The sequence below is a fragment of the Eriocheir sinensis genome, unplaced genomic scaffold (assembly GCF_024679095.1).
Source record: "Eriocheir sinensis breed Jianghai 21 unplaced genomic scaffold, ASM2467909v1 Scaffold487, whole genome shotgun sequence".
NCBI lineage: Eukaryota > Metazoa > Arthropoda > Malacostraca > Decapoda > Varunidae > Eriocheir > Eriocheir sinensis.
The window spans coordinates 283,585-299,061 of record NW_026111817.1 but is presented as its reverse complement, the minus strand read 5'-3'; the positions used below and the strand labels follow the sequence as shown (position 1 = coordinate 299,061).

Below are 15,477 nucleotides of genomic sequence, written 5' to 3'. Positions count from 1 at the left end.
GAATATCCCTCTTTTTCTTCTTAAGTAACAGAACGCATTGAAAAACTTAATGATTCTATTTTTTCTTTGCTCTTTTGCAGTTGTATAAAAATCAGTATTTGTATATTTTGGGAAACTTCTTTAAACTTTATGAAAATGTAAATGCTGTAATATCGTCAGTTGTAGGTTATATCGGTCCCCCAGTGAAACAACCCTTTGATTATTTATTCCTTTGCGCTTTTGGAAAAGTATAAAAATCAATATTTGTACATTTTGGGAAACTTCTTGAAACTTTAGGAAAATGTAAATGCTGTAATATTGTCAGTTGTAGGTTATGTCAATCCCCCAGTAAAACAACACATTGGAAAACTTAATTTATTTATTCCTTTGCTCTTTTGGAATAGTATAAAAATCAGTATTTGTACATTTTGGGAAACTTTTTCAAACTTTAGGAAAATGTAAATGCTGTAATATCGTCAGTTGTAGGTTATGTCAGTCCCCCAGTGAAACAACCCTTTGATGATTTATTCCTTTGCGCTTTTGGAATAGTATAAAAATCAATATTTGTACATTTTGGGAAACTTCTTCAAACTTTAGGAAAATGTAAATGCTGTAATATCGTCAGTTGTAGGTTATGTCAATCCCCCAGTAAAACAACACATTGGAAAAACTTAATTTATTTATTCCTTTGCTCATTTGTAGTAGTATAAAAATCAGTATTTGTGTATTTTGGGAAACTTCTTCAAACTTTAGGAAAATGTAAATGTTGTAATATCATCAGTTGTAGGTTATATCGGTCCCCCAATGAAACAACCCTTTGAAAAACTTAATTTATTTATTCCTTTGCTCTTTTGGAATAGTATAAAAATCAATATTTGTACATTTTGGGAAACTTCTTGAAACTGGAGGAAAATGTAAATGCTTTAATATTGTCAGTTGTAGGTTATGTCAATCCCCCAGTAAAACAACACATTGGAAAACTTAATTTATTTATTCCTTTGCTCTTTTGGAATAGTATAAAAATCAATATTTGTACATTTTGGGAAACATCTTGAAACTTTAGGAAAATGTAAATGCTTTAATATCGTCAGTTGTAGGTTATATCGGTCCCCCAATGAAACAACCCTTTGAAAAACTTAATTTATTTATTCCTTTGCTCTTTTGGAATAGTATAAAAATCAATATTTGTACATTTTGGGAAACTTCTTTAAACTTTAGGAAAATGTAAATGCTGTAATATCATCAGTTGTAGGTTATGTCAATCCCCCAGTAAAACAACACATTGGAAAACTTAATTTATTTATTCCTTTACTCTTTTGGAATAGTATAAAAATCAGTTTTTGTACATTTTGGGAAACTTCTTGAAACTGGAGGAAAATGTAAATGCTTTAATATCGTCAGTTGTAGGTTATGTCAGTCCCCCAATGAAACAACGCTTTGAAAAACTTAATTTATTTATTCCTTTGCTCTTTTGGAATAGTATAAAAATCAATATTTGTACATTTTGGGAAACTTCTTGAAACTGGAGGAAAATGTAAATGCTTTAATATCGTCAGTTGTAGGTTATGTCAATCCCCCAGTAAAACAACACATTGGAAAACTTAATTTATTTATTCCTTTGCTCTTTTGGAATAGTATAAAAATCAATATTTGTACATTTTGGGAAACTTCTTGAAACTGGAGGAAAATGTAAATGCTATAATATCGTCAGTTGTAGGTTATGTCAGTCCCCCAATGAAACAACCCTTTGAAAAACTTAATTTATTTATTCCTTTGCTCTTTTGGAATAGTATAAAAATCAATATTTGTACATTTTGGGAAACTTCTTCAAACTTTAGGAAAATGTCAATACTGTAATGTTGTCAGTTGAAGGTTATTTCAGTTCACCAAAGGAATATTAGATAAGACAGATATATTCACACAAAATTATCAGATGGTCGAGGAATAACAACTGGTGGACAAAATGATGATGTAGAATTCTATACTTAATGTTAAACAGCCGTGTGCATCCACCATTCACCTCAGTCATTTTCAGATTCATTCTTTTCTCTTACATCAGACTCCCTTGTGCCTGATATCAGTAACAAGTATTCATATTGTTTTGTGCATTGGCAATAGGTATGTACAGAGAGTGGTGTGTATTTTCCACTAACCACATTTCAATTACCTTTTTTAATTTATCATTGCTTAGGATAACGTAAGAGTGTATTAGTATTTTATTCTCAATACATATCAATTACCACATTTAATTTATCACAGATTTAGGATGAATAAAATAAGTATGAATATGGAGACAGGACAGTACGAGAGGGAGTCAAAACCTGTAAACTATAACCAGGAAAATACATCTAGTAATATCACACAACTATTTTGCTCTTAGATATTTCAGATTCCTGCCAGTATCGGACATGTCTTCCCTCTTTTAGCACCCCCAAAATGAGTTAGTGGACCTTCTCTTTAGCTCAAAATTAGTATCAAAGTAATTCATGCTAAATGGAGGTGTTATTTTAGCGAGATTTATCAGTTTGCGACCAGTGAAACTCTTTTGTGTGTGTTCTACAATCAATACACACTGTACTCATTGGAAGGCTGTGCTAGCTAACCAACACTCTCTGGGCCTCGTAAGCATAATCTCACTCTCCTTTCTTCTACTCTTCCTACCAAGCTCACTTTTCTCACTCCTCCTCCTCATTGCCTGTCCCCCAAAACCTCAACTCAGAGCCAACACTCCCTACCTGGGCCTAATAATCACAATCTTCTCACTCTCCTTCCTTCTCCTCTTCCTCCTACCAAGCTCGTTCTCCTCACTCTTCTTTCCTCATTGCCTGTCCCCCAAAACCTCCTATGTCTCTCTTTAATCCTCACCAGTCTGTCTCTGTCACCACACAAAAACGTACTCAGTTTGATTTTAAAGTTAGTTCTCTTCTCTATATCTTTTTCACTTTTGTCCCGTGTTACTAAGCTGCCCAAAGAGTTGAATTGGTCTTCCAGCATTAGAGTTCTTTCTAATAAACAAGCTACTCATCGCCATAATCGTTTGAGTCTGATAAACTGTCATCGCTCTCGTCGGAGTCCAGGAGGTGTCTGTTTATGTTGGTGTCGCGATATCTGAGTGCGGACGCCGCCGATGGAAGCCCAATTTTGTCTGTCTTTATCCTCCCCAGCTGTTGTCGTGCATCCGAAAGTGCTCGCTCCTGGAATGAAAAGAAAACCCATTGAGAAAAGTGTACTGTGAAACTCTTCTCAGCATATTTTTGAAGTATAAATTGGTCAAGGGCAAAATATCACTATGTAATAAAATGCCTGCATCAAACTACCCCAATAAGTTGAAAGGAACATGCCCTGGAAACATAAAGATCAAGTTTGATTAGAGAAGTGTCTTAATACCTTCCCTTTTCATAGAGTTTCAATCACATGAAGGAGGAAATAGAACAAATGAAGGAAGGAAGGCAGTTTCAGAGTTTACTACTGAAAAGGATGACCCAGTACTGTCCCCTTAAGTAATCCTGTCACCCAGCATTACTTGTGACCCATATATTCCAGAACCCTGCAACGTAACACAACACTTCAGAAAGCAAAGCCACAAGGGTTAAGCCCTTCATTCCATCATACTCGTGTGACTCGCCTTCTCTTTGATGAGGAACTCGCGCTCCAGCCTGAGTCCCTCCTTGTCAGGGATGCTTTGGGTGGTGGTGGTGGTCATCCGCGTGGCATGATGCACCACGCCGGGGATGGGCTGGGGGTTGGCAATGGGCCTGGGGAGGGGAGGAAAACATTAGCATTGTTGTAGTTGTAATCAATATAGTTTTTGCCATCATCTACTTATTGCATCACCTATTCACTTTACCTTACAAACTCCAACAATAGTCAGTCATTAAATTTTTCCCTCCTTTTTTCTGTAATAGCCTTGCACACTGTTAAGCCTTTTTTAAGTTGTTCTATGTATCTCTAGCTCTGATGCCTTGTTCCCTTGAGGAGGGGGGCTTCGTGGTGCAGTGGTTAGCACACTCGGGTCACAACCGAGAGAGCCCGGGTCCGATTCCCGGGCGGAGTGGAAAAATTTGGGCGGCTTTTTCCGATACCCTGTCCACCCAGCAGTGAATGGGTACCAGGTATTAATCAGGGGTTGTGTCCCATCTCCTGGGATCTGTTCCCTTCTATAATTCCTCCCCCTTCTGTCTCTCTCCGGCATATGACCACAGATGTTGCGCCGACTAAACAAAACTTTCCAAACTTTCCCTTGAGGAGCTGGCCACTGTGGACATTTATATCAAAACTGGACACTAAGAGACATAAGACAGTGCAATGATGCTGTCTGCTGCTGCTATGATCATGTATGTATGTGGCATTTAACCCATCCACTGCGATTGGCACGGATTTCGCCTTCACTGGTAGCCTGGTAAAATATACTTTCAGGTCATTCTTTGCCTTTGTAGTGGATAGTGGAGTGTTTCCCATGTGGTACTGGTATGCTGGATATTCCCTCCCAAGGACTACATTTTTCTTCAGTGAATTGTAGCAGCCACTTTTTGTTCCATTCCTGTAGCTTGGTGATGTCTTCTGGTAAGAAATCCACAGTCAAGGGGTTAAAGAAAATTTTTGTTAAACAGAAGTTCGTCAAATTGAGCATCTACTCTCTCTCTATATATATATCCCCCAACACTCCTGACATTCCCAGTACCTGAAGGGCTTGAAGGAGTCTTTGACGGGACCGTTTCGTTTCCTCATGTCCTCCAACATCTGGTTTCTCCTGTCGCCAAACTCACACGAAGTGCCTGATTTAGACTCCTGCGCAGCATCCTGAAGGTCCAGCTGCTTGAGTTCCTGCACAATGGCACTGGTTGGGTCCTCCTGGTCCTCTCTGTCAATGGAAACACTGTATCACATCTCCAGGAAAAAATATTCCTAACGTACAAGACATTTCTGTGACCATTTGGTGTGCTTTGTTGTAAGAAAGTATTGGAAATGTCATGACTCTTTTTGTTTCATTTGTGGGAATCTTGATCAACAGACGTTTTAAAATCTATGGGTTACTTTCTTACTTATGTTCTGTGATGGAAAAAATGAGCGAATTATCGTGAAAAGTAGTGGAAATGTTACGATTCTTTTTGTGTGTGTGCAGGGACCTTGATCAGTGGACGCTTTATGATCTTCGACTTGCCTCCTTTCGTTCTGGGGGGGTTTCTTGACACAGGAGGAGTGGTAGGCCATGAGCTTGAGGGGGTCCAGTCTGTCTTCGAGTTCCTCAGCCTCGTCGTCGTCACTGTCCAGCGCCTCTTGCTTGCTTGCAGTTTTTCTTCGGCTTTTCCATTCTGGGGGGAAAAAATACCTTGTAAATCGAAAACACTTTATATGAACAACTGCAGATTAGGAAAATTTAGGCAGCTCTTCTTGCTTGCTTGCAGTTTTTCTTCGGCTTTTCCGTTCTGAAGGAGAAAGATTTCCCTTATAAATCATAAACACTTTACATTGTCAACTGCAGATAAGGAAAATTGTGGCCATAAAAGTTAAACACTTTAAATTGTTGACTTGAGATAAGGAAAATATAGGTCATAAACAGAGAATGCATTTTATTGTCATACTATGCAGATAAGGAAAATTTAGCCACTAATCTTTACACTGGTCTTTTTAAGGGGAAACTATATATGAGTTGCTTGGTTAAAAGGGGTGACCGAACCAATTGAGGCAGCGTTCTTTTTGTGGCGGTATCTGACGACCGAATTCTTACTGCATCATGTGGTGAAGCAAGTTAAGGAAAAAGTGGTCTAAAGTGGGTGATTCATAGGCCTAAAGTTGTGTGATTTTTCTGTCAAACTCGACTAGCGTTGGGTTTATAAAGTCTGGCAGTCACTTTAAAACAAGACTTCCAGAAAACTATAAAAATGGCAAGTTACCCTTCTTACACTATAAGCCTCATGTATTTGTTTTGATAATAATGTCCTACCCATGGCATTGATGTCTGCTGGGGTGTCTGTTCTGGGGCCATTCTTCTGAAGGTCGAGAGCTTGTTCAAGAGCCTCAGCAACTTTCCGTCTGCACTCCCTCAGCAGCTCTCCTTTGTCTTTGAGCTTGGAGGCGAGGAACCTGGAAAAGATGGAGAAATAATAACAATAATAATAATAATAATGATAATAATAGTAATAGTTTTAATTCGCCCAGCGGCATATAAAAAAAAATACGACAAGAAATCAAACAAGATCGAGCGAGATACATAAACGCTTCAATAATCAACAACCTAATAATTATGAATGCGTGTGCACGGCTCGCTTATACACAGTCTACACGAACAGAAGGCCCAGCCACTCTCGTGATTATATTTCTTGTGGTATTAAGAACATAGGAGTCTGCAAGAGGCCGGTAGGCTTGTACGAGGCAGCTCCCTTGAACCTAAGCTCCCGTGAATGCGGCATTGGATTATTTCTCGCAGTAAGCAATAAACAAATCAATATACATATCCGTGGGTGCGCCTTACTTGTTGTTGAGTATCCTGTCCTGGCGCTGAAGGATCTCCTGGAGCTGCACGATGCTCTTCTTGCTGAGGTCGCCGAGATACCCCTCCTTCAGCTTGGGGTCCCGGATGTACACGTCGTCGCCCTTGTCCGGCAGCGTCTTCCATGTGCGGTTAACCAGCTTGAACACCCTGGGCTGCTCCGCTGAGGGGCCTGCTGAGGAGCCTGCTGAGGAGCCTGCGGGGGCGGTCATCCTGCGGGTGCTCGTGGGTTTGTTGTTGTTTTGGTCTCTTGATCTTGATCTTGATGTCACAGGTGGCTAGAGATTTCTCCCCAGCCGGGCCTTTGTATCGGCAGCTATGGTCTGGGTGGTCCGTGCTTCGCCTCGCCTCTAACTTTTTACCATATTTCTCAAGCAAACAAGAACAAAAGGACCATAACAAATAGCAGTCAGTGAAAAAACTACAGTAATGAACACAGGCACCCGTAAGCACTGCGGGAGGGGGAGTTTTCTGGATCAATGATCGGCAGTGAGTGCTCCTTTGAAGAGTCTGATTGCACAACGTTTCTTCATCACCTGTGACTCGTCCCACCTTGATGCATTGTGTCTGTTACGCCACGCTACGTAATTTTCCTCCTTTCCTCTCTCTCTCTGTCTCTCTCTCGCTCTCTCTCTCTCTCTCTCTCTCTCTCTCTCTCTCTCTCTTCACTTACATATCCAACATTCCTCCTCTCCCCCGCCTCCTCTCTCTCTCTCTCTCTCTCTCTCTCTCTCTCTCTCTCTCTCTCTCTCTCTCTTCTTTTCCCTCTACTCATTCTTCTTCCTCTTCCTCCTTACCCTCTCCCTTCTGATCTTCCTCTCTCTCTCTCTCTCTCTCTCTCTCTCTCTCTCTCTCTCAGTCAGCGCCTTGCCCTCACTCAGTCAGCGCCTTGCCCTCACCCCGAGAGGTCAAACCGCACGCGCTCCCACTTCCGTGACCTCTCGCTTGCGAATCCACCCTCGTGTGCTGTACTGAACTGTACTGTAGATCTTGCTGTGCTGTGTGCCGTGTGCTATTTCGCGTCGTGCTGCGTACTGCTTATTGTCAACCGAGTTAGCTGCCCGCAGAGGTGTGCTGTTTGCTGTGCGACCACGTGCTTCATTGGACAGGATTAAGTGTTGCCCTTATTTTTACTACCTCTCTCCGCCTGTATCTACCCTCTCGCAGTAGCGCCCTGTAAAACATATATACACCTATACACAAAACACAGTGTTACACTCTTTCCGCCACATTCTTTATATATTTCCAGATTCCACTCCGACGCCACTTCCTACGCAGGTGTTCAGACCTACCTGACCTGACTTGACCAGATTATTCCCCAGAGACCAGTAATCCTCCCTCCCTCCCTCTCGCGTTTCGCTCCTCCTCTTCTCTCGCCTCCCCTCTCCATTGCCCCTCTCTCTCTCTCTCTCATTACTACCCCCCACTTGCCCCTCTCTGTCTCTCCTTCCTCACTCCCGATCTCGTTCCCACCCTCTCTCTCCCCCCCTTTCCTTCGCCCTCTTCCTCCCTCCATCCCTATCTCCCTCCTACGCCTTCCCATCTCTCTCTCTCTCTCTCTCTCTCTCTCTCTCTCTCTCTCTTCTCTCGCCGCCCCTCCATTGCCCCCCTCTCTCTCTCATTACTACCCCCCACTTGCCCCTCTCTGTCTCTCCTTCCTCACTCCCTATCTCGTTCCCACCCTCTCTCTCTCCCCCCCTTTCCTTCGCCCTCTTCCTCCCTCCATCCCTATCTCCCTCCTACGCCTTCCCATCTCTCTCTCTCTCTCTCTCTCTCTCTCTCTCTCTCTCTCTCTCTCTCTCTCTCACGTAATCTCGATTATTCACGCACGCGTCCCTCAGCCCAACGCAAAATAAAAAGCAAAGCAAATATATAGATACCTCCTCCTTACCAAGATGGCGCTAAAGAAATGTTCGACTTGCACAGGAAACTTCTCTGGTCATTTCTTCTCAGGACGATCGACCGTCTGCAAGATCTGCCTGTTGACTCAGCAGATGGAAACGAGACTCCTTCAACAGGACGAAAGGCTAACGGCTGGCGAGAAGAAGATCACCGAACTAACAAGTACTGTTGATACCTTGCAGGAGTTTATCCAGGCCAACATCGTCGCCCCTCCTGCAATTGACGCCTCATCACCCTCCTCACCTGCACTCGATGCCCAGCCACCTTCCGAAGAAGGCACGTCACAGGGAACCGGTAGAGCTGACGCTGAATGCTTCACCCCCGTGAGAGGAGGAGCCAGACCCGCCCCTAGAGCCATTTATCCTACTCATTGCTACAACAGATTTGCCATACTGGAGGAGGAGGACGAGAACAGAGCACCTTCTTGGTCGGTGACTCTATGATTCGCCATCAGGTGGTTGAATTCTGTGGCAGAGTCCCCCGTCGTAGGCGTAACTACTGTTATCCTGGAGCTGGTGTTGACGACATCACAGCTGCCCTGGACGAGGTCTCCGCTGAGGCCTCAAATGACTCACTCTTTGTTCTCCACACAGGTACAAACGACGTCACCACGACCCGGTCTGAGGAACTGCTGGACAAGTACCGTAGGCTCATCCAGCAGTATAAGACTAAATCTCCTAATATTTTGATTTCAGGAATTCTACCACGGACATGGGATGAGGGCGACTTCTACAGTAAGGCCTTCAGCCTCAACAACCGCCTGCAGACTCTCTGCGGAGAGCTTGACGTCGAATTCTTTAACGCCTGGAACGATTTCTACGGCCAGAGTAGACTTTTCCAAAGGGACGGCATACACCTGTCCCCCATCGGGGCAGCCAGATTTGGAAGGCTCCTCAACAACGCCGTACGTAACGCCCGAACAACAAAAAACGACTCTCAGCCACGTCCTTCCATCCCGCCCGTGTAAATAGACACCTCACACCGCAACAGACTCGTAACATTGAACCCTCCAGTAACTCTATTACCAAGCTTCAAGATAACCTAAGAGTCCTTAGTTTCAATGCGCGTAGCCTAAGAAACAAATTTGATGAACTGCGATGTCTTGCTCTGACAGAAAACTTTGACGTAATTGCTATAACCGAAACATTTATCGACACCACTAATATTGATTTAAGTTCCGAATATAACATAGATGGCTACAGATTCTTCAACAATGATCGTGTAAACCGTAGAGGGGGTGGTGTCGCCCTTGTTGTCAAAAGCTACTTGCAACCTACTGACAAAACACCAAGAAACAGTAACGTTGAACATTTGTGCGTGCGAGTAAACATTGCAAAAGTCAATTTAAATATATCTGTCACTTACAGGCCTCCGGGGCAATCACTTGATGGCGATCTTGAAATGTACAGCGTCTTAAGGCAGTCACTTAATAACAGCGACTCACTGATACTAGGAGACTTTAACCTCCCACCTATCTACTGGTCTACACTGTCGGGTACAGAAGGTGAGTCCCATAGAATGATCGAATTTCTAGAGGAAAATTATCTAAGCCAAATGGTTTCTGAACCAACTCGACAAAATAACATACTTGACCTTGTTATAGCGACCCAAGATAACCTAGTCAGTAATGTCACGGTAGGAGAACACCTCGGTTCCTGCGATCATAAACTAGTGCGCGTTGACATTAGAGCTCAAACATCGGTGACTGAAAATAAAGTTAAGGTGCCCAATTTCAAAAGAGCCAACTTCAGAGAAATCCGAAAACTAATAGATATGCAACTATCAGATGACGGCAATGCAGAGGACGCCTGGCTAAACTTTAAAATCACTTACTCACTCAGCAGGACACATTTGTCCCCTTGTGCGAAGCGAATTAACACTAATAAAGTCCACCTTGGTTTAATAGCGAAATTAAACACTCAGTCAAGGAGAGAAAATTGTCTTACAGGTTAAAGAAAGACCAAAGCACGCCGAAAACATTAGACTTTACAATGATGCAAGGCGACGAGTAAAAGATTAGTGCATCAGGCAAAGCGTAGATATGAAGAAAATATTGCAGCCAACTGTAAAATAATCCGAAATCCTTCTTCAGTTACATAAACAACAGAAAGGCGATCAGAAGTGGAATTGGACCTTTAATAAACAGCGACGGTGCACTAGTGACTGACAGCCAACACGTTGCAAACCTATTAAATAATTACTTTTCCTCGGTGTTTAATAATAACAGTCCTCCCACCACCACCACCAACACCAGTACTAATGTAAATCCCGAGCATGCATTGTCCAACTTTGAAATAAAACCCGATGAAGTCCTTAAAGCCCTCAAATCACTTAAAACAAATAAAAGTCCTGGACCTGATAAAGTATATCCAACTCTGCTGAAAGAAACAAAGAGCGAAATACTCTCCTCCCTCACAACCGTATTCAATATGTCCTTGCGACAAGGCATTGTCCCTTCAGATTGGAAAAAGGCTAACGTGACACCGATTTTTAAGAAAGGAGACAAAAAAGTACCAGGTAATTACAGGCCCATTAGTCTAACTTCGGTTGTAGGTAAGCTACTTGAGGGCATAATTAGAGACAAAATTGTGAGTTACCTTGAAAGCCACTCATTAATTGGGGACTCACAACATGGCTTTCGAAACAACAGATCCTGCCTATCAAATCTATTAACCTTTTATAACGACCTCTTCACTGTTTATGACGTAACCAAATCACTGGACGTAGTCTATCTTGATTTCCAGAAAGCGTTTGATAAAGTCCCGCATCATAAATTACTTTACAAATTAAAACAAATAGGTATTGACGGTCAGGTAAACCAATGGATCGCGAATTGGTTGAGCAACAGACAACAAAGAGTAGTGATTGACGGATTTAACTCAGAGTGGGCGCCTGTCACTAGTGGCGTCCCTCAGGGCTCGGTTCTTGGCCCAGTGCTCTTCATTATTTACATCAACGACGTGGATGTTGGACTCAATAACCGCATTAGTAAATTTGCAGACGACACAAAGATTGGTAACTCGGTTCTCACTGACGAAGACAGGCAAAGCCTCCAAGAGGATTTGCACAAAATTTCAGCTTGGTCGGATAGATGGGAGATGCCCTTTAACGTAGACAAGTGCCAGGTCCTTCAAGTTGGAACGAGGAATAAAAAGTTTGATTACGAAATGCGCGGCGTTAAACTCAAAAGCGTTCAATGCGTCAAGGACGTGGGGGTCAAAATCGCGTCAAACCTCAAATTCTCACAGCAATGCATCGATGCAGCAAATAAAGCGAACAGAATGTTGGGCTTCATTAAAAGAAACTTTTATTTAAGAATAAAGATGTAATACTCGCTCTACAACAGTTTAGTCAGACCCCACTTGGAATATGCGGTACAGTTTTGGTCTCCTCACCATGCAAAGGATATTGCTAAATTAGAAGGTGTTCAGCGTCAGACGAAAATTATCCCTTCCTTGCGCAACAAATCCTACGAAGAAAGGCTTTCTACCCTTAACATGTTCTCTCTTGAGAAACGTCGCCTCCGAGGAAAACTGATCGAATGTTTTAAAATACTTAATGGTTTCACGAATGTAGACAGATCAACATTGTTTATGATCGATGACACTTTATACGAGGAACAATGGCGTAAAACTCAGATGTAGACAAGTAAATTCAGACTGCACCAAATTTTTCTTCACCAACATTGTAGTGCGAGAATGGAATAAGCTCCCATCATCAGTGGTCCAGTGTAACACGATTGACTCCTTCAAAAATAAGCTCGACCGTCACTTCCTTCAACTTAATATCAACTAGAGTAGAAATGCAACGTTTTGGAGTCTTCTGATTAATGTAAAATCACTTAGGTTTAAGGACAGACCACCAAGTCTGGACCATGGGGTCTGTGTGGTCTGATTTTCTATGTAAATCTATGTAAATCTCTCTCTCAACTTAACATTCACTAAAGTAGAAATGCAAAGTCTTGGTGACATTAAATTAAATATGATTTCACTTAGGTTTAACCCGGTAGGTCATGTTTCTTAACCCTTATAGTGCCGGAGCCGCTCGGGTGGCTTTTCACACACCCTTTATTTTGTTCCATCACTGTGCGTTTATAATAATTATTACGGTATATTTTTTATAGGTAAACATCCTCAATAATTAAACTTCATCATTCGAAACCTTATGCTTGTTAGTAATGGATAGTCTGTAAAAGAATGAACTATGCATAAAGCTACTTTTGATGATGTAAACGCAGCGAGATTAGGCTATTGGATATTACATTATTTTGAATTACCTCTCCAGTAGGAATGTACTTTGTCCTTTAGTCTGATAATCTTATAAACAAACACATTTTATCATTCTACAACAATAACAATAAACTAGGCAGCATAATTTATTTACATATATATATATATAGATATATATATATATATATATATATATATATATATATATATATATATATATATATATATATATATATATATATATATATATATATATATATATATATATATATATCAAGCTTCACAACCACATCCCTTTCAACAGCATCCTCTAAGCCTCCCTAACCAAGCTTCATATCCACAGACCAACATGACAAGACCTGCTGGCTAGTGACTCCCTTGGGCTGGGCGTCACCTTCCAAGTCTTCCAGCACACTCTGGCAGCTCAGCAGGACCTTCCCCCACTCCAGAGGCACATCTTATCACCAACAGTCTCCAGCAACCTGTACCACCCCTGGGGCTCTGTACGGCCTGCCCAGTCCAATGTAACACTGAGATGGAAGGGGAAAGGTGTGTGCTTGTGTGTATCTTGACTCAGTATTTCTATTATGTTAACCCGGTACCAGCGACGGGCCAAATTTGTGGCTTTACTGTGTAGAAGCAACGGGCCAAATTTGTGCCATGATATAAACCGACCATCAGGCCCCACCGGGAAGAAGCCTACCGGCGCAATAGGCCGCGACGTAAAAAGAAAAAAAAAAAAAATCATTTTTTCCTACAGTGTTTTGAAAAAAGTGTTATGGTTGTACATTCCAATGGTATAAACAAAATTTGCTCATCATGTAACGTGTGAGCTATGTAAAGAAATGCAAATATTTTCTGAACCTACACAAGTGTGCCCGGCGGCAGACACGTCTGAAGCCCCAGCCAGTCAGCAGCGTCCTCACCTGCCTGGCCAGAGGCCACGGATCCTGCCTCAGTGAAGGGACTGTATCACCACACTCAGTTGGTGCAGGAAACTTTACATTTTAATATTTTAATGATTCTCATTTATAAATTTCTTTGTGCATGGTTTATTGTCGCATCTGCCAAGCCTCAATTTATTCCTGATTTATATCATGAGGAATAGATGATAAACTCTTCAGGTTCTCCAGATTTTTAGTCTGACCATTTGTTTTGAAGTCCATTCTTATGAATTTCGTCAGCGTTTGTGCCAATTCGTCAAGTTTCTTACTTATTCCGTACAATTTTAACACTAATTGGTGTTAAAATTGTAGAATTAGGAAAAACCTGCAGCATTGGCAAAAATGCTGCAAGAGCACAGTTTTTATATGCATTTTTAGCCAATTAACATGCACTTCTTGCAGTGTTTGTGCTAATTCTGCACAATTCTAATGCTGTTTACGGTTAAAATTATGCAGAATGGGCACGATTACTGCACGAATTATGCATTAATAGGTCAAAAATGGGCCTAAAAACTGTACTAAGTCAAAGATACCTTAAAGAGGCTCCGTGGATTAGGTTGAAGGATTTTTCACAAAATCAAACCAGAGGAGTGTCCACACCAGTGCCTTTATTAAGCAGCATTTCTTGCATTACAGAAATATATTAGAATATACAAGCGACTCCTGTATCACAGTGAAACCAGATTGGCAAGATCAATTCTGTGTTGACTCCTTCGGGTCCTTCCCTCCCCACGCAGCCCCAACACCTGTCTCTTCCTCTTATATGTTAGCTATAGCAAACATATGAAAGAGACAGGTGTTGGGAGTGTGTGGCAAAGCGGCAGGGAGGAAAGGACCAGCAGGAGGTAATGCATAAATGACATCGCCAATCTGGTTTCATTATATGCTTTAGTGGGAGTGGTATTAATTTTTCTTCTTCCAGATGGTGCCTGGTCGTCCCCCGCCGCTGCTCTCGCCAGGGAGGAGGGGCATGTGTCCAGCTCAAAATCTCTTGCCAGGGTGGAGGGATGTCTTGCAGAGTGGTTAAGCAACCTGCCTATCCGACACACTTAAGGGCCGCTCGTCTGTCCGAGAAAGGGGAAGATTAAATAAGTTAACAGGGCTTATGTATTAACGCTAGAACCGTTTCCTATGTTGTGTGTGTTCTCTGTGTCTGGGAGGCTTCAAATAAGGTCACTTCAAGGGACGCTCACTTCGTGTCTTTCAAGGCCCAATGCTTGCAGTCTTTCTCCGGAGACACTTTTAGGAATTATGGACTTATTGTACAAAATGGATTGTAGAAAATGGACTTTTAATTTCTGTTGATAGTTATTTTGCTCTAGTTATTATATATATATATATATATATATATATATATATATATATATATATATATATATATATATATATATATATATATATATATATATATATATATATATATATATATATATATATATATATATATATATATATTGCTGGAAGCCGTGAAGTAGTATAAATTAGTAAAGGAATACGTACAAAAATTCAATAGGGAGGGAGGAAGCAATAGGAAAGGGAGAGGGACAAAGAATACAACCGATAGGGAAAAAATACTGGAAGGTGAGGAGCATCATGAGGGAGGAAAGGAAAGGACAAAGAGGGAAGCGATAGAAGGAATGGGAGAAAAACGAAAATGGGAAAGGACAAAGAGGGAAGCGATAGAAGGAATAGGAGAAAAATGAAAATGGGAAAGGACAAAGAGGGAAGCAATAGAAGGAATGGGAGAAAAATGAAAATGGGAAAGGACAAAGAGGGAAGCGATAGAAGGAATAGGAGAAAAATGAAAATGGGAAATGAATCAGTAAAACAATGATAAAACGGTTACATGAGCAGGAAAAAGAGAGGTAGAACATAAGGACCGGGGCCTGAGACCTCATCAACGGTAGACGGTAAGCACGGATACGAGAATGTA

General features: G+C 41.6%; 2 protein-coding genes across 2 annotated transcripts in view; one reads left to right on the top strand and one right to left on the bottom strand.

Annotated features, from left to right (window-relative positions):
- The window catches only part of LOC126992534 (general transcription factor IIH subunit 3-like), a 38,801-nt gene extending 24,193 nt beyond the window's left edge, over positions 1-14,608 (top strand). Inside the window, exons 7-8 of the mRNA XM_050851342.1 lie at positions 12,944-13,151; positions 14,467-14,608. The gene's annotated coding sequence lies outside the window, so the exon portion shown is untranslated. The remainder of the gene's footprint in view (positions 1-12,943; positions 13,152-14,466) is intronic.
- On the bottom strand, positions 1,726-6,958 carry LOC126992537 (uncharacterized). Its single transcript, XM_050851351.1, has 6 exons — positions 6,452-6,958; positions 5,924-6,063; positions 5,137-5,291; positions 4,661-4,836; positions 3,605-3,734; positions 1,726-3,173 (listed from the first exon to the last, which is right to left on the bottom strand). The coding sequence occupies exons 1-6, from the start codon at positions 6,679-6,681 to the stop codon at positions 2,997-2,999; spliced, it is 1,008 nt and encodes a 335-aa protein (XP_050707308.1). The 5' UTR covers positions 6,682-6,958; the 3' UTR covers positions 1,726-2,996.
- Positions 14,609-15,477: the final 869 nt, after the last annotated feature.

What these genes read in the sequence shown, in the direction of transcription:
- LOC126992537 (XM_050851351.1), bottom strand. Translation starts at nt 6,681, where the DNA reads ATGACCGCCCCCGCAGGCTCCTCAGCAGGCTCCTCAGCAGGCCCCTCA. An exon ending in GACTCCTTCAAGCCCTTCAG is followed by an intron (nt 3,735 to 4,660) that starts GTACTGGGAATG and finishes TCCCCTCCCCAG; the next exon opens with GCCCATTGCCAACCCCCAGC. An exon ending in AGTTCCTCATCAAAGAGAAG is followed by an intron (nt 3,174 to 3,604) that starts GCGAGTCACACG and finishes TTTTCATTCCAG; the next exon opens with GAGCGAGCACTTTCGGATGC.